This window comes from Tachysurus fulvidraco, chromosome 17 (assembly GCF_022655615.1).
Source record: "Tachysurus fulvidraco isolate hzauxx_2018 chromosome 17, HZAU_PFXX_2.0, whole genome shotgun sequence".
Lineage (NCBI taxonomy): Eukaryota > Metazoa > Chordata > Actinopteri > Siluriformes > Bagridae > Tachysurus > Tachysurus fulvidraco.
This window is the reverse complement of record NC_062534.1, coordinates 17,283,415-17,301,765: the sequence shown is the minus strand read 5'-3', so window position 1 is coordinate 17,301,765 and position 18,351 is coordinate 17,283,415. Positions and strand designations below refer to the sequence as shown.

At 35.7% G+C, this 18,351-nt stretch overlaps 1 protein-coding gene across 1 annotated transcript; it reads right to left on the bottom strand.

Annotated features, from left to right (window-relative positions):
- Positions 1-6,814: 6,814 nt before the first annotated feature.
- On the bottom strand, positions 6,815-15,455 carry emx3 (empty spiracles homeobox 3). The gene is made up of 3 exons (XM_027135482.2): positions 14,651-15,455; positions 9,414-9,598; positions 6,815-8,414 (listed from the first exon to the last, which is right to left on the bottom strand). Exons 1-3 carry the CDS (start codon positions 14,994-14,996, stop codon positions 8,247-8,249), a joined length of 699 nt encoding a protein of 232 aa, XP_026991283.1. The 5' UTR covers positions 14,997-15,455; the 3' UTR covers positions 6,815-8,246.
- Positions 15,456-18,351: the final 2,896 nt, after the last annotated feature.

The window sequence follows — 18,351 nt, the reverse complement described above, 5'->3', positions numbered from 1 at the left end:
TTACAGTCTATTCTTTAATAGTAACTCTTTATTTTCTGTAATTTTATTACACAGTGAATTTTTGGATCTGATTCATCAAGAGATGTTGATTAATTTTCTATAGCAGCAGCTCTGATGATAGTGGCAGCTTTATATAAATGTGTTTCTATAGCAACTCGATTAAGGGGATTATATAGCAGACACTTATGTCTGATAAATGAAATGAAAACATGTTGGAAATCTTTTTTAAATTATTTCAGTGAAGTCAATGAGGTTTATAGCATAACATAAGTGATAACAGGAGCTAACTTTTCATGGAGAACAATACTTTAATTAAAATTTATATATTATGTTTTTTGTCATCATTGTCCGATTGCTGTGATGTATATGGTAAGACATACGATGTGCTCCTACTGGAAATTTTATCACAATTATTATTTTATTATATATTATTATATACTCTGTCATGTTTTATTTCTCCATTGTTGCAGTGTATTTCTAACATGCTCTGTCAAAAGTTCTTGTTTAATTGTGCCTAATTGCATAATGTGGGTAAGCAGTGAGGTGAGTTATTCTAGGCTGTTGACAAGACCTATCAATACCTGCCAGTACTCACTGTTACTACAAGAGCAAACATGTATTATGCAAATGATCATACGGTCATTACAAATCTTCATGAGCAGCCAATCATTAATTTTATAGTGCTTACAATTGGCCAATAATTTGGTCAGAGATATAATAATAATAATAATAATAATAATAATAATAATAATAATAATAATAATAATAATAATAATAATAATAATAATAATGTTATGATGTGAATTCCAATTCCAATGGAGTGAGGTTTGAATTTGACGTGTCCTGTCTTAATCTCCTCAACCCCGCATTTCATCTTTCATGTATTCTGCCTCTTCTTATTCACTATGCCATAGTAAGGAAAAAAAAACACAGACACATACAACAACCTAATGAATCATTTTTATAGCTGAATGATCTGCATTTTTCACTGTAGGGATGATCTGAAGAAGGCAAGTGTTATTAAATATTCAGATTCACCTAATGAGAAGATAACATTGAGGTAAAGTAAACATATGATAAACAAAGCTAAACAATTTAAATGGTGTTGAAAAGGAAACCAAAAATGAATTCTCTAAATTTCACACAGACTAAAATATATTAAGGCCTAATAAAGAGAAGCCACGGTAGTCAATAGAAACCTAACTGTAACCACACGTATCCGACAGTTTAGATATCCCAGTATAGACTTAAGAATAAAGTCCCTCATAAAATTAAACCACATATTGTACAAGCTTTCTCTTGTGAAAAAAAGGCTCACGTGTTTTGTGGTGTGCAATTCATATCCCATTGAAAAAGAAGCTGTGACTCACAAAGTAGGTCAACATAATAGCGAGTTATATTAGCATGTGTCTATTAAAAAGTATGGAAGTCTTTTTTTTTACTATGATTAATGAATAAATGCAGAGCTTGGTAGAGTAAATAGTAATCACTTCTTTCAAATCAGTACAATCACAGAGAGAACCATAATGGAAATATTAGGGGGGAAAAAAGTAGGCATTAACATCAGTTAAACTGAGTTGTTTTAACATTTAAGCATTTTCCTTAGTTTTTGATTGTTTATTACACGATTTAACAAGACTAATTCAGTAATTATTGTTCATTGTTTAATTTCAGTTTGGCAATTGCATAACAGTGTTGAAAGTGACCTTCTCTGTTAATATCACTGCAAACAAAGAAAAAAGAGTAAGAGATTTTTGTATTCACATGATATTCAGGAGGTGAATGTGTTTATTTAAATAGCTTAAGTGAATGTTGTAGAACTAAAATGTAAATAATTACTTAATAATAAATGTACAAAAATGACCTCAGACTCAGCTGTTAAATCCACTGACACAGTAATAAAAAAATAATACACATTTTGAAGCATTTTAATATTAGGATTTTAAGGCAAAGTGTAGATGGGAAACTTTACCAACATTTAAAATGCCTTTGTACATTATTTGTACAACATTGTAAAATGACATATTTGTACCCTGGTGACATCTTACCCACAAATCCTATTTTACATCTTAATGCACATGTTGCAAATATGAATCGTTACTCATGTAGATAAAGCCTTTATGCTACATTTATGACTCAGTAGTCATGATAGTTACTGGAATATCTGAGGGTATGTAGGAATGGGAGATTGAAGTGAATAGCTGCAGTCAGCTGAGAGGATGACTAAGTTAAATTGTCATATGTAGACCCAATAAGCACCATGAAATGTACAGACTATTTGAGAGAAATTGGCAAATGTCATGAGCAGACATACAGCAATAAGTGTTTCATATGTAATTGATTTAGTTAGGACTCAGTATAAGATTACTTTAGAGCAGAAATGAACTGGCCATTAGGAAATTTCATAGTTTTTATTTCAAGTCCCAATTCAGTTTCCTGCTGCTGTTTTGCCCCCTGAGGCTCAGGGTCAGTTTATAGTTATAGTTTCCTACTACTTTATGAGATCAAAATGGAACCACAAATTAGTTTAGACCTGTCCCAAAACCAGCCTGTGTCCCTTTAAATAGTAAAGCACCAGCACACAAACAGCGGATGTGTGATCACGTTGGAGAAAGCCTGCTGTCGAGTGTTGATTCGCACTGTCTGGCAATTGCCGATGGGGACGCGCGTCAGTTTTATAGCCGAGCCTGGAGAAGAGGCGTTGGCAGGCAAAGAAAGCGTTCTCATCAGTGTTTATTAATCATTGGCGTGATATGATACTGTAATATCTGTGGTATTTTTATACTCGCCGAGCATGCACAAAGTGGTTTTGGCTACAAGAGGGCTTAATGAGTTACAAGTCAGCTTAAGAAGTGTTTCTGACATAAACAGAATAGCATGAATATATGTTGACTATTAGATGATAAAGGCCTGCTTTTGCATTTTATGTTGATGCGGATTCATAAATGTGTCTAGAATTAATACAGAAAAATGACAAAAAGTATCATTGGAGTTCCTCATTACATGCACATATCAGAAACATATGCACACATACTGTACATCACTCAGAACAATGTGGTAAAGGGAATGCGACTGCGAGCTTTTTTTGTATGGTCAGTCAATGTATTCAGGCCCATAGGTGGTGATATCATGTAAGCAAGCGTTGTGAACTGCCAGATGTGTTTATTCAAGCAAGTGTCATGATGCAGCTGCAGCTGGCCCCTAGCATGAACACTGAACACTCCCATTATGCTGAGTTGTCCAACTGCTGCACATTGTTAATTGGTTTTATCACAGCAGCAGTTATGACCACCGTGTGTGTTTTACAAACACATGATATAGACAGAAAGATGTTTTGTGAAAAAGCAGAAGTGGATTGTTTCAGACAGTCAGAATAATTGCTATCTAAACACAAAAAGCGCTCTGTTTATTTTGGGTACGCACATTGATTTGCCCATGTCTGATGCAATACATTTTTGACAAATGAGACACGGCTTTGAAAAAAAAAAAAAGTCATTGTAACCAAGGAACTGAAGAATGTGCTCTTTTTGTTGGATTTCACAGACATTACTCTTAATTGGTAAGTCTCATAGTGCATTAATTAGAACCTTGAAGCTGATTCAGAAAAACCAATCAATTACACATCTAGACTTGACTGGCAGCACCCTATAATTGGGTGGCTGCTTTCCTTTTCTCAAGTAGCCTACAGCCAATCCGTACAGACCAAACAGGTGGCAGCAGAGGAAACAAGCTCTTCCAGTCCATAAAACTGGCTAACTAGCTCCTGAAACTTGCCAGCCTGTAATTATCATATCATTTGTGTTGTAAATCACAGTGCCTCTTGTCATGGTATCATCAGACGTACGGCAATTTCATGCTGCAAATCAACACAGACAATTAAAAAAAAGACAGAGAGAAAGAAGATTTTTTGTGAGGCCCTGGTGACTCAGGAGATGACATTCTAAGATGATTATGGAAGCTTTAAGATTTTTTTCCATTATAACATTGAATATTTCCTTGTTTTGTGTTATGTTTATAACACATTTATAACTTTTAATGATGGCACCTGTTTTGAAAAAGCCATGGCAGTTTATAAGACTATAATCATGTCGGTGAGGAAGATATTGTCTAATAAACAAAGAGGCAGGTTTTGTGAAGAAGGGTTGCAGAAGCATGTAAAACTGAGCTAGAATGGACTTTCCCTTCCTCAGGTCCAGACACCACCAGTTCCTTCACACACATGAAAATGCTTTAATATTCCTGTCAGCAGCAGCCTTCATATTAACAGAAATGTGCTCAGGTTTTATTATTATAATTGTCAGTTATAAACAAAATGACCTACTTTTGCTGCCAGATACATTACAGACCAAAAATATGGACGCAGGCAGTGATTCAAATATTTTCTTTTTCAACTGCCATTTTGCCAACACACAGCATGAACATGATGATTGTGGTAAAAGTTGAAAGTATTTCATATTTAATCAAAACTAGTTTTTACTCTAAGTAGGGAATAAATACCCCAGACTGTTATTAGGAAATAATCAGTGGTGGAATAGGCATGTCCAAAAATGTTTTACTCCCATTCAAACACAGCAGTTTTATTTATTAAATAATAACATGCAATCATTTTATCCACTGCTATGTACATTTAATTTATGGAAACAGCCACTAAAGTTAGTGTCACTTATAATATTATAAATAAAAGTTCATCTAACATGTTACGTTACCAAGCAACTGCAAAGCCTTCCCTCCTGTTGACTTTCACATATCAGTATAAGCGGTAAAGCAGTTAATTTACTTCTAACTCTTACAAATCACTGATACAGTTGACTCCCTACAAACAGATTCACTATAACCACAATTAATTATGTTTTATTCATTTTCCTAGGGTTAAGCTTGTAGCTAGAACTACTGTCAGATCTATTGTTATAGAAAACGAATCAACACTTTCTGACCAAATAGCACTGATTTAAAATACAACATACTGTCTGTTATTGTAGAAATAAATGTTTTAGGTTTTGGTAGTTAGCGTATCTTCTATATATAATTTTTCATATGTATATAGTAAAATTCATTAACTTAAACAACACATTGGAGCCTCGTTAAAAATGCTAAAAAATGCTTCATATTTTCTAATCATGTCATCAGATGACTTGTACTTGATAAATGAATGTGGAAATGCTTCACTCCCAACATTTACTGCCAACAGTTATAGGTTATATAAAAGTCGGCTGGTTGCAGCTTGTCATTCAATAATTGGTTCAGTTATTTGGGTAATTATAAGAAAGAGTCTCATTAAAACATTTATTTAGCAATAAGTAGAGCCTATTTTAAAGTTGTGGAATTAGTTTGAGCATATTAAACAAAACCAAAAATGAAGCTTAATATTTAAGGTGTGAGATAAATAGGCAGTGAGACATCACTATTTATGCCCTTTTACTCTTAGAATGTGTCTGCAGCTCCAGATTTACCTTCTTCACTCTTGTAACTGCATACCTATCCTATAGGTTTTAGTCAATGTATTAAATATTTTACAGCATTTACTAACAAATATGATTAAATGTTGACTTAAAGGGGTTAAATGGGAGTGCAAAATCATTGCAGATTAAAGGATTTCTTGGGGATGCTTTTTCTTTCGTTCCCTTATTATGTATGTGGATGGCACCTTATGTTTGGTTTCCCAAAACATAAATTCAAATTAAACACCATCTATTCCCAAAAACTGTAACAATCCTCAATAAAACAAGCAGGCCGTGTCTATCACCGATAGAGCCATTTGTAATAACTAACTTGAATCATCAATTGTTTTGGACCCCCACTACAAAGCTTTCACATATCTTGTCATGAGACCATGTAGGAACATACGTATGAGAATTGTTTATGAAGCCATAAATAAGTAATTCTTTGATACCACACAGCTAAAAAAAAACCCTTGACAATAGCAGTTATTGTTTGCTAATGAATCGCAGAGCACAAATCAACTCTGCAGCAACGAATCAAATTAGCGTGCTTTAGCGGAACTACTTGACTTAATGGAGCTGGCGAAAGAACACAGACTTGTCTCTACACCTCCAAGATTTGATACCATCTGTTCCTTTGTTTACACCTCACTGTTTCCATGGCAACGAAAGGAAGCAGGTAGAAGTGGGAAATAGCTAGACTACATGGCTACACTCCATTACTGAACACTTCTTTATAATGAACTTAGAGAGCACAAGATTTATTCTAAGGCAGCGACTGAAAATAGAAGCACACATTTAGTGGGTGTTGTGGTTGGAACTTGTGATAGCCACAGTCATATGTTTTTTCGTGGAGAGTGTGAAAGTTCACAAATTCAGTAATAGCTCTATTTCACATCAAACAATAGTCTATTCTGCCTATTTGCTTTTTCTCTCTGTTGACATTACTCATATTTAACCTGAATTAATTTGAAGCATGTTGCTTTCAGGTCTGTTCATTGTTCATGCTTTGGATCTAAATGGTGATATATTGCCACCAATTATGAAGAATATGAATAATTTGTTCATACATTGTCTTTCACAGTTTATATGCATATACAACGATAATGAGACTGTCTATTGTGAAGAGGTGGTGAGAAAAATGGCGATCTCACATGTCTCGGTTGCTCCGGGCCAGAAGAATTAACAGGTGTAAATCACAATGCATGACATGGATTAATCTTTCAGCTGGTAGAATTTGAAGCCCAGAGCCTTTAACTCATGAGAGCTGGATCTCATCTGTTTTCCAACCTTGCAAACACACTCAGACGTGGAAAAGATGGATTGGAGGTGAGAATCACACAACAGATGAAAATAATTAGGCCCTACTTGGAGGAAAGATTTAATGAGGACAGCTTTAATGGGCAGGCAAGGAAATCACTACAGTTTCAACATGGCTAAGTCAATATAAAAACAAAAGAAAAAAAATCATTTGCATATTGGCACTTATCAATATATAATGTACATTCTTCTATATATAAATAGGTTTGTGATTGTTTGGGTTGGATTTGTTCGACTAAGCTGTTTCTACATGAGCCAAGTAGATTAAATTAATTACTTAATTAAGGCAAACAAGTGTTTTTATATTTAATAAGCAACAAAAACAGAGAAAAATCAAAAAAAATATTTTTTGATGATTACAAAAACCTATACTATAAACAATTTTAACAGTTTACTTATTTACCAGGTATGGAAAAGTGATGAATAATCCCTTAGTCGGATCAATGATTTTTTTTATTATCTAATAATCTGCAGGAAACAGGAAACAAGTACAAAACAAGAATTTCAAGACAACAGATAGAAATGAACTGGTAGGGCTACAGTGCAATCTCTTGTCCTCATTAAACCAAAATTCGGTCATGAAGTGCTACAAACTGTTTCTGGACCTTAAACGATACATTACAAATGTTCTCTTTTTCAGCATGAAGAATTTTTTTTTAATTAGTTAATTATATTCTTTCTGTTGATTTTTCCCTTTTAAATTTGAGTCATAAAAGTGAAAGAAAAAAAACTGTTTTACATAGTAAGACATTTAACAACAAATTAGGTTTCTTGCTTAAACCCTGATGTCAGTGAAACTTGGCACTCAAATGCATAGAAAAGTTTGCTCATTCTGAACAAATAAAATATTTTGTTAAGTGTTCAACTGCACATAACAGGAGACTGAAATCTGTCAGATCTGTGTCAATGCCATATGTTCATTAAAAACCTGCTGCTCATTACTGAGGGTAAAAGACATTTTTTTAAACATTGCATAACACAGAAATCCACAAAATATTTCAATGTACTGTACATCTAAGGCTGAGAGTTTGACTTCGGTAGAGAATTAAACTACGCGGTTGAGCAGTTTGACAATTAAACAGTACAAAACAAACAATTCATCCATCAGAATGTTGTCTTAACCAAAGCGAACATACATTGAAATGGAAATGTTCAAGTGGACGGTAGCGGAGGAGTGAAAAATAAGACGCTCTTTGATGCTCTGTGATGGAGTCCCAAACTGTAGAGGTCTGTTTGTATTGCATACGAAAAGTCTTGGATTCAAATCTTTTGGAGCAGTTCAAGCTGAGGCATCCTCGCTGTGTTCGCTCGCACATCATTTTCAGCTGACAGCACAGATTCCCTTTCCTTAGTTTTAACAGCCAAGTCGATTCTGACATGGTCTGGAACTCGAATGGTATTAGCGTAGTTCGTTTATTATTTCTTGTCTGCTTTTTCCCACTAACTATGACTGAGCTGCAGAGAGTTATTGTACATGCGTTCATGACATTAGTCCTCGGAGATGACATCAATATCGTCCGCGCTGCCCTGCTGAGTAGCTACTCTCCAGCGATTCACGTGCTGGTTGCCCTTTCTCTTCTGCTGCAGATCGGGTGATTCCTCTTCCAGTTTCTGCCTCTTGTGCTTGGTTCTCCGGTTCTGAAACCATACCTTTACCTTCAAAAGACAGATAGAGATTTTATTTCATGCCATCAAATCATCACTATAAAGAGAACATTTCTTATTAACATTATTCTGGGTCATAGGTTATGTTAGGTTATTTATTTCTGTGGTGACAGCTTTGAGTTTTTTGGGTTAAATAATCATCTTAAACGATCAGTATACACACAAGTGAGTCCTTTCTTCAGTAGTCACATAATGTGTAATTGTCTGGAGAGTTGTAAAGGATGTACATGCTTTTATATGTTTTACACCAGCCTAATCTTGTTATATTCCCTGACAATAACATTCCTTCTGTTGATTCCTAACCTTAGAGATGCCACAAAACATGTACAGTAAAGAGGTTTTCTGATTGCATGTGTTCATTTGGTCATGTCTGATCCTGCTGACACAGAGATCCTTTACATTTACATTATGTGCCAGTCTGTTAATTCCGTTATCTGTGTTTACATAGATGTTGTAACACATTCAAAGGAAATAAAGAAAAGAAGTTAGTTGCTCCTCGTTTAAAAATGCATTACATGTTAAAATAGCCTTAAGCCAATCTGACTCAACTGAAAGTACTGAGTTGCTGCGGCAAATCAGCAGCACTTGCGTCAACAAGCATGTGAGTGTAACTCTGATTGTGAAATCCAACTGTAAATGCATGCTGACTACATGTCTTGGCATTCTTTAGGCCCAACCCAGAGAAATGAAGGACGACTGACTTCTGTCCTGTGATGACATGATGTAGACATGAAGAAAGTGCGTGGATGAAAATGCATGTGTTTTCCAGATCCTGTTGGCTCAGTCATATGGAATGTATACATGTTCTTTTCTGTGTGTGTGTGTGTCTGTGTGTGTGTGTGTGTGTGTGTGTGTGTGTGTGTGTGTGTGTGTGTGTGTGTGTGTGTGTGTGTGTGTGTGTGTGTGTGTCTGTGTCTGTGTCTGTGTCTGTGTCTGTGTGTGTGTGTGTGTGTTTATTTAGGAGCTGTATGTCTTGTTTATCTCTCTTACCTGGGTCTCAGTAAGGCAGAGGCCATTGGCCAACTGCTTGCGCTCTGCACCCACTACGTAGTGGTTCTTCTCAAAAGCGCGCTCCAGTCGCAGCAGCTGTGAGGGGGAGAAGGCTGTACGGATGCGCTTGGGTTTGCGTGAGAATGGTCCATGCAGCAGCAGGTTTTCTGGGCTGCTGTCCTCACCTGCGCAAGAGAGCAAGAGAGGTGTACAGGATAAGGGATGTTTTACAAAGAAGTAAAGGGACCTAATATAATTGAACAATTCGTAAATAGTCTATAGATTATATTGTCATCTATTAATCTGATATCTGTTAGCATGCATGGTCATATTTTTTTATTTTAAAAATATAAAAGATTAAATTATCAGTAAGAAGTCTGGTGTTTTTACAATATACAATATAAATTAATTATAATATATAATCCATTTTTTATTCTCATATAATAATATTTCCAGCCTTTAATAAAAATGAAAATGCAAAAATAATGTGAATTTCAGTACTGCTAATATCGGTAGTTAGCGCTAAGCATATTCGCTCAGGTAAAACATGCTCAAATGAGTTTGTTTTAATGAAAGGAACGGCATTCAGATGTATTTGTCCATCAAGCACCGTCACCCTGATTTTCATACAAATGCTTGGCTGTAACGTCTCAATGTCGCATCCTAAGTAAATATCTTAGCATGAAAAGATACAAAAACAATTGATATGAATTTTGATAGGCAGTTAAGCAAATGTAAAACCCCCACATTTTGTCTCATTTCTTTCAACATAAGGCTATAGGAAAATGCGGTCATTATCAGTTCCGTGGGGTGTGTGACCTTCATCCCACCGCAGGCTACATCTGGCAGCCCAAGTCCATATGCCGTTTATTAAAAAACACACAGAAGAGGCGAAGCATTTTTCATAAACAAATGGATCTATAACTCAGAGATGGGATGTGTCAGCCTTGAAAGGAATATTCAGCATAATCGCAACCGCAGGCACGCACAAACAAAGTTTGTCCCATCGGAGCGGTTGAAGCTATGGACAGTGCAGGCCACTGAGGTGGGAAATGATGAGCTATTGTTAATAAAAAACTAACCAAAATGTATCAGAGTGCAGGTGTGCATCAACAGTTCATAATCAGCATACACATCTTCTGAATAGATGTTGTAACTTCAACCACATTGTTGGAAATTAGCTAGGTATACAAATAAGGTTAGTGTGTATTTAAATCTCATGATGAATTCACTTTGTCCACACATGTCCACTTTCAAAGTTACACATGTCCACTTTTTTTGGAGTAAGTACAACAATTTTAAGATACCCAGACATTTTTTGAAAGAAATTTTGATCCATTTGATCTAAGTTGATATAAATAAAGTAGGTTAATTTAACTGTGATTAAACTTTAAACACTATTTATTTGTGCATATGCACACAATTAAAATAGAACAAATTCTTCACTTCGGTCATCAGGAAAACTATAAAGGTGTACCAATTTGCAGTACAAAAGAGCCCTAATGCCATCCACAGTGGAAGTAAAGTGGATTACCATAAAGCTGCTCAGACAAGGATTTTATCAGAATCTGAGGACAATGCATCTGACTTGATTCTTTCAGTCAGGCATTAAGCCATCACAGGGAAACAATTTCATTTCAAAGACCCCCTCAGATTACCTAATGATGTATTCTCAGCGACTGTGTATGAGAAGAGCATGAAAATAAAGAGCTTTTTTGGCCCCATACACAGATTTACTAGTTTGTTTACAGAGTGAAGGAAAAAAGGGTCTCGTGGAGAATACTCTTAATAACAGAGGTTTGCACAGCTACTAATAAGGTATGTACTCTAACTTGTTTACTGATGGGTGCATATTATCTGCCACTGAACTGTCATTGATGGTTGTTTTCAGCAGCAGTGCTGAAAGGCCCTTTGTACATCGGAGCTAAAATGCAAGTTGCTTTGCAGAGGGGAAAAATGTAAACAGCCCTATGAGATCAGAAAGTGTTGAAAAGTCACCCTGAACTATAGTCAAGGTGCTCTGACAGGCAGTAGGGGCAGAAATAAAGACAACAACGTACAACTATTGCTAATAAAGCCATACCCAAAGCACTGAATTCAGAACTTAACATTTGGCTATGCTTGTTTTGTATATTATTCATACTGGCATCATCTCCATGTGTGGTATCACCTTGCGCTCTCCTTTGAGAGAGCTGGTGGAACATAGTGGCGGGTAGTGATGGAGATTCAGGCCTCCTGAAGAGCCGGCAGCCCCTCCGGGGGTTTGGGCTCAAACAGTCCCTGGCCTATCCATGGCAAGGATGCCCCCGCCATGAGGAAAAGGGAACCAGATGGCACCCAGATCAGCTTTACTAGCATTCCCTTGGCACAAACAAGCTTGGTCTTGTCAGTACTGCTCTCATTAAAGGCAGGGAGAAGGGTGGCATACAGTGGGAAATAAAGACACACTGGATCATTTGGTCTGCAACCACAGTGCAACAGCCGCCAATTCAGCCATCCCTCAGTTTAAATATGAATCAAATATAAATACTGCCTGATATACACACTATAATAAAAACGCATGAATTGTAATAATAATGATTATAAATAAACAAGTAAAAAAATGAATAAATAAATATTTTTATGTAAGCAAGTGCCTCATACTTTATAAGCACTAAGATCTAAATTTTCAGATTTGACAAAATCTAATAGTAATACCAAAAAAAGTTAATTCATGCTGCCTTGTTTTATTTAAAGATGATAAAATAAAATCTTACTGTTCACCAGAAAAGAACTGAATTCAACGGAATAAGCTGTGAATTATTATATTTTTATTTATTTTGTTTATATAAGATAATAAAATAAAGATAAGATTATAAAAGAAATTAATACCAAAAATATCATTGAAAAACAATAAAATATTTTTAAAAAATTATGTATGAAGATAGATTACTGTTGAGTAAAGCTTTTTCTAAAGAAATCAACGGAAGTAATTTTTTCATGCAGCATCAGTTCCCCTTGTATTCTAAAGTAATATGATACTACAAGAAATCCCAAGATATACAATAATTGCAAAAAGAACGGTCTGTTACTCTAGTCTAAAACAACACAACAGTCTGCTCGATGCACCCATAACAGAAAAACTTGCATATGTACAACAGCAGGCTGGACGAGGATCCTGTTTACACTGTGCTGCATGAGAGATCTAAGGACATATACGCGTAGTTTTGCTCGTTCAGGAAGTGACTAAGTTAAAATCCTATATACACATTAGTGCTGACAAAAAAGTGACACTCATGATATGTAATCCTTTCCCACTCGATCCCCTTGGCTATATTTAGCCTTGTCCAAACAGTGGTTTTCTAGGTTATTGGACACCATCAGTGAATGGATCATCCCTGTCCATAAACAAAGAGACTCTATCTGAGTCCCCGGATCTGAGTAACAGCGATAACAACCTCAGACTTCCACCAATTACCCGAGTCCTATGCCCCCAGGGCCTTTAGCTGAGCTTAGTGCGTCACCCAGCACACCTGATGTGTCTGAGCTTTCTCACTTCGCCTTGCAGCAAGGACAGCTATGTCAGAAGCAACGAGCCTGTTGCTTTAACAAATTGCCTTGTAAGCAAGACCACCAATCAGTTATATTCACTAAACGTTAAATCAAACAACACAGCAAAATTATCTGAATACAAATAATGAGATCTGATTACTCTCTGCAGTCTCTGCTGAATTTATATATATGACCTCATGTTTTAGAGGATCATTTTAATAGCAGAATTTTTATGCAAATATACTACACTCAACTTCTTACACTGAATTATTTATCGTACATGACAATAAAGCTGTGATCGTTTCAACAGTAAAATAGTATTATTTTACCTAATAACATGTCTTATTTGTATAACGTATTTGCTTCTCTCTATAATATTCTTTTCATCTACAATAATAGTTAAACTATATTTTTCCTTTTTAAATGGTTGAATTAGTGATCTTATCACTATCATCTAGGAATAGACCAGACTTTGACAAGTAGAGGAAGAGGAATAGACCAGACATTGATAAGTCCTGTAACAAACACGATAAGGAAAATTGCTGTTTTTCATATGACAAGTCTTATGTCAGCGAATGTTTATGTCCTATAAAAAAAATTGTAAACAACAGTGAAAAGCAAATCTTCTCAATCTTTTGAAAATCAATTATTTCTTTGTCTATGAGTAACAGCGCTTGTTTGTACTGATCATCACACAATTGCTCATAGTTTTATACTGCTGAACATTAAATAAATGGAAAAAAACAATCAATGACTAGCAAAGTAGATATCTTCACACATAAATATAAGAATTTTAAGGCCAATTGAAAAGAAATTATATCCTTAATCTAAATTTCATTGTAATTGCATATAATGACCTTTATTTCTTTTGTAATCATTTTTTTATTTCTTTCATGTAGTGATTTATAATACCGAGCATTTTGTTCCTAAATTATTTATACTATTTAAAAACTTTTTTTCATCTATTATTGACGTTTAATTAGAAAGTCAATAATAGATGAAAAAAAAGTTTTTAAATATTATATTTGCATATTATATTTTATTTATTGTGTTAAATAATTATTGTTCTAACTTGGTGAGTCATTTCGTTTAAATTTCATTTAGCTTTTCCTACACACCGCCATACACTTATCATTTCCTGAGTGTGCAATCCTTCACACGCACGCGCGCGCTCACTCTCTCTCTCTCTCTCTCTCTCTCTCTCTCTCACACACACACACACACACACACACACACAAAATTAAATCACGTACAGAAGAGTGTTTTATTCTCCTTGTGGGATAACACGTGGTCGAAACTTTTATAGTACTGCAACTAATCACTTAGTGACATTTGTGTACAAAAAAAAATTAAGTATTCATATTTTGGGTTGATTTATGTTATGTAATATCTAATTCTGCAAAATGTAAAATAGAAGAAAATTGATTTTGAGATAGCGCATGAACTGGCACTGGTCTGGGAATAACATTTTGCGTGCGGTTTTGTGGCCTGTATAGCAATAGCCTACAATAACACACCTGTTACTGATTCAGCTGTAGGAGATAAGAGATGCAAAATGGTTTAGAAATATGATATTCAAAAAAAAATCTGCCGTTATTCTCATTCGTTTTTGACACAGGACAGATGCTCATGGTTAAGATATCGATCTTCTATAAAATAGATGACAGATTGGCACAGTTATTTATTTTTTCCTGATTAATACTGACCTTGAAATCGGTGTCCTAGGTATCGGTTTCTGAGCACCCAGGGGTAGAAGTGCAGGCTGTCCCGCTGGTGTGGACTGAAGAAGGGCTGAGTGGGAATTGGCAGGTGCCGCAGGGCCAGCGCAGAGTTGGCCGAGTGGGAGCTCGGATCTGGGAACATCATGTCCGTGTTAACGTTCCCGTACAGCGACCGAGCCGAGTTCTGAAAACAGCTGCCGAACGGAGCCGGATGCACAGATTCAGTGTACCGCAAAGCAGTCGGGCGAATCGGTTCATCTCCAGCGCTTGCGGAGTTCGAGTCTTTTCCGACCAGAGATTCAATTGTGAAACACTTTTTGTGCTGGAACATTATTGGACGATTGGTTCTGAAATTACGGTTTCAAGTTAAAACTAATTCCCCGCGCGCAAGGAAAAAAAAAAGTTTAGGGGAAAAAAGAAAAAAGGAAAAAAAAATCCCCTAGCAAATCTCCAAAAAATTGGTTCTGGAAGTAATCAGAGTCTTTTTGAAATCCATAACTTCATATGCGCAACATTCCTCTCATCTGTGAATGTATCGCCGCAAAGCTGCACTCTGTCTCCAAATCCGGACAGCTTTCTGATATTGACCTGACAATGTCACCAAATGCCCATTCAAAACTCAGCTCTACAATAGAACAGTCAGCTCAGGTATTGGCCACACACCGACTGTTTGCTTCGTCTGCAATCTAGATTGAACTGCAAAAGCGCGAAACACCTTAGTACACTAATATGATCGATGATCAGACAGCTTTGAGCTCCAGCCTGTCACTCACTCAATAACCTCAATACCTGCTCCCCGCTCTGCGCGCAGAGGTGTGGTGCGCATGCGTACATGCGGCTAAGCAAACACCACGCACACAGCCATTTTGTTCACGTTAAATCGTTCCGTCTCATATATCAGTAGCCTAATAAACAACGTCCATCGTTCTTTTACAAAAACAAAAATAAATTACCTGTTTTTTTTAAGAAAAAAAAAAACAAGATGCATGAGCAATATATTCAGCAGGGGAGTCTGTCAGGGTTTGTCACATCCTTAATTCTAGCATTTAAATCCAAAAGTTGTACGTTTCAATTCATTACTTCATTAACCATATTATAAAGTTCTCATTCCTTATGAAACATGTTTACTATGTTTTATAGGCTATTGTATGTAAAAAATGTTATTTGCAGATTAAAGGATACTTTGACTCAATTCCGTTTGATCTAAATTTAGATATAAACAGACATGAAATCATGTCTGAATCATTTGAGTTAAATAACTGTCATTTTAAATATAAAATGCATTTTAAACTTCAATATTTGAATAAAAACAAATGACTGGAAAAAGGGCAAGTTAGCAAACCACACTGAACCAAAGGTTTTTGTTTAAGGAAATCTTTATATCAGACGCTTATATTGTGGCTCATCATTTATTTGTAGCTTGTTTGATGTATAATATGCAGTTTAATATAGCCTTCAGAACATTTGTTTAATTAAAAAAAACTGATTTTGATTTGGCAAATGAGACTTTTATTTATTAGGTGAAACTCAGCATCATTTCAAATGATTAACTTATTAAAGATATTTACTTTACATCATGCATGTGGTTTAATATAGAGAATCTTAATGGCCTCTTTTCTTGATGCGAGGCTGTACACTCGCCCGTAGCCGGTTATAACGCATGGGCGGAATTAGGAGGAAGTTCAGCATACGGAGTTTATGAACGCGTCTTAATGAAGCGGTTTCAGATCAATGGGAGCGCTCCATTGATCTCTCAGCTCAGCGTGTCTCAAGTGCCTCTCCTTGTCTCATTTGTCAGTTACAATCGTTCGAAGTTGTTGAGAGAGGATGGAGGCTAATGGGCTAGATCAGAGTCCCGGAATCCCCGGACAGATGTCACCCTTTTCAGGACGAACAATCGCGGCTTATGCAGTGCACAAAAGCCCCCTGCTCGGGAAAGCCGTGTGAAGCACGCAGGCCACAGACCCTTCCGCTGGCTCCGAAAATCCTTCTCTCCTCCCTGCCCGCTCAATCCTGCAGCATATAATTAATAGCTTTCTCTGGCCAATTTTGGCCCCCTTTGCCTCCGACTCAAATGGTCATTAACATCTATTAATTTTGCCTCTGGCCATTGATTACAGATTGAGCGCCACTGAAAGGCTATAACAGTTGGAGTTTTTGTAAGCTCTCCGGGTGTGAAGGCGAAAATGTGATTATTGTTCCCCTGCCTGCTACTAACTGAAGTTAAGCCTCCTTTGAAAATCCCGAAGCTCATGTTGGCTCTTTTACTGGTAGCAGATTTAAGAAGACATGAAGCGCCATCTATTCTTATAACTTTACAACATTTAAATACAGACACATTAAAACTCTGAAAATAGAAAAGTCTGAGACTGAAGCAATTTCTCAAAGTACTATAGAGCGAATTTGAGTCTAGACTGCTGAAGTAGGCAATTAAAACAGTTTCGTGGAAGCAGATGATAGAACTGTATTGCGTTGTACATTTCTGAACGTTAATCCCATTTATGTGTAAATACCACTACTACTGATATTATTATTATTAAGAAGAAGAAGAAGAAGAAGAAGAAGAAGAAGAAGAAGAAGAAGAAGAAAAAATAGGAAGAAGAGGAAGAAGAAGGGCGATTTTCTAAAACCCATATCTAACTTTTAGTAGGAAAGCAGAGAGCTTTAGATGACCAGAGGTTATATGTTAATAATTCTGCATTTACGACACATTTCTTATTTAGTGTTATTACGTTGGTACCTCAATTTAATAATATTAATATTAATATTAATGTGAATGTTATTAATAGTAATAACAATAATAATAATGATGATGATGATGATGATAACAATAATTATTATTGTTATCATCATCATCATCATCATCATCATTATTATTGTTGTTGTTGTTGTTGTTGTTGTTGTTATTGTATTGTTATTTTCTTGTTGTTGTTTGTATTATTTTCAGTGTGCATAAAATTAAATACACCATAGATTAATTTAAAAACATATTTAAATGAATAATCTTTAATGATGTTTTACAGAAATCGCGCCTCTCCGGCCTAAAGTATAATATTGGAAAGCCTGTGAAATATTGTCCTCGTTGAACTTGATAGAAAAACAATTTGCAAACATAAAAGACAGAAATAAATCATTATTGGTCTATAATTTCATGGGCTTAATTTTTTTTGTTGTTGTTGTTGTTTCGATTGCTAAAAATGCATTCAACAAAAAACAAGCATGATACCATGCTAATAAGTGGAGTAAATATCGGGTCCATTTCAAAAGCCGAATTGCTGGTCATTTGTTGTAGGCCACATTCCTATGAAGCGTCGTCGCCTGCAAACCTTATATAAAGACTCGCATTACTTCATCACAGTTCATCTGATCTGATTGTGGGAATCTGGATGCTGAGCCTGAAAGCTGTTTCTTTTTATACACACTGCCCTCTGGTGTTCAACAATGTAGGGCCGTGGGAGTCGGGACAGATAGGTTAGGATACAAAATCTAACTAATGTAGAATATATAATACTAATGCAACTCTAATATCTGTTTTTTTTTTTAAATAAAGACATGCATCTTGCCGACCACATCCTCTTTTATTAGAAAACCAAATTATGCCTATTTTAATTTCATGCTTTTCTAAAACTATATCTAAATCAATATTTTATCCAAACGTTAATATTCAGTTATTTAATTATGAATGT

Coding starts and splice junctions, on each gene's coding strand:
- emx3 (XM_027135482.2), bottom strand. CDS start 14,996: ATGTTCCAGCACAAAAAGTGTTTCACAATTGAATCTCTGGTCGGAAAA. Junction 9,599..14,650: donor CCTAGGACACCGATTTCAAG/GTCAGTATTAAT, acceptor TCTCTTGCGCAG/GTGAGGACAGCAGCCCAGAA. Junction 8,415..9,413: donor TCTGCCTTACTGAGACCCAG/GTAAGAGAGATA, acceptor TGTCTTTTGAAG/GTAAAGGTATGGTTTCAGAA.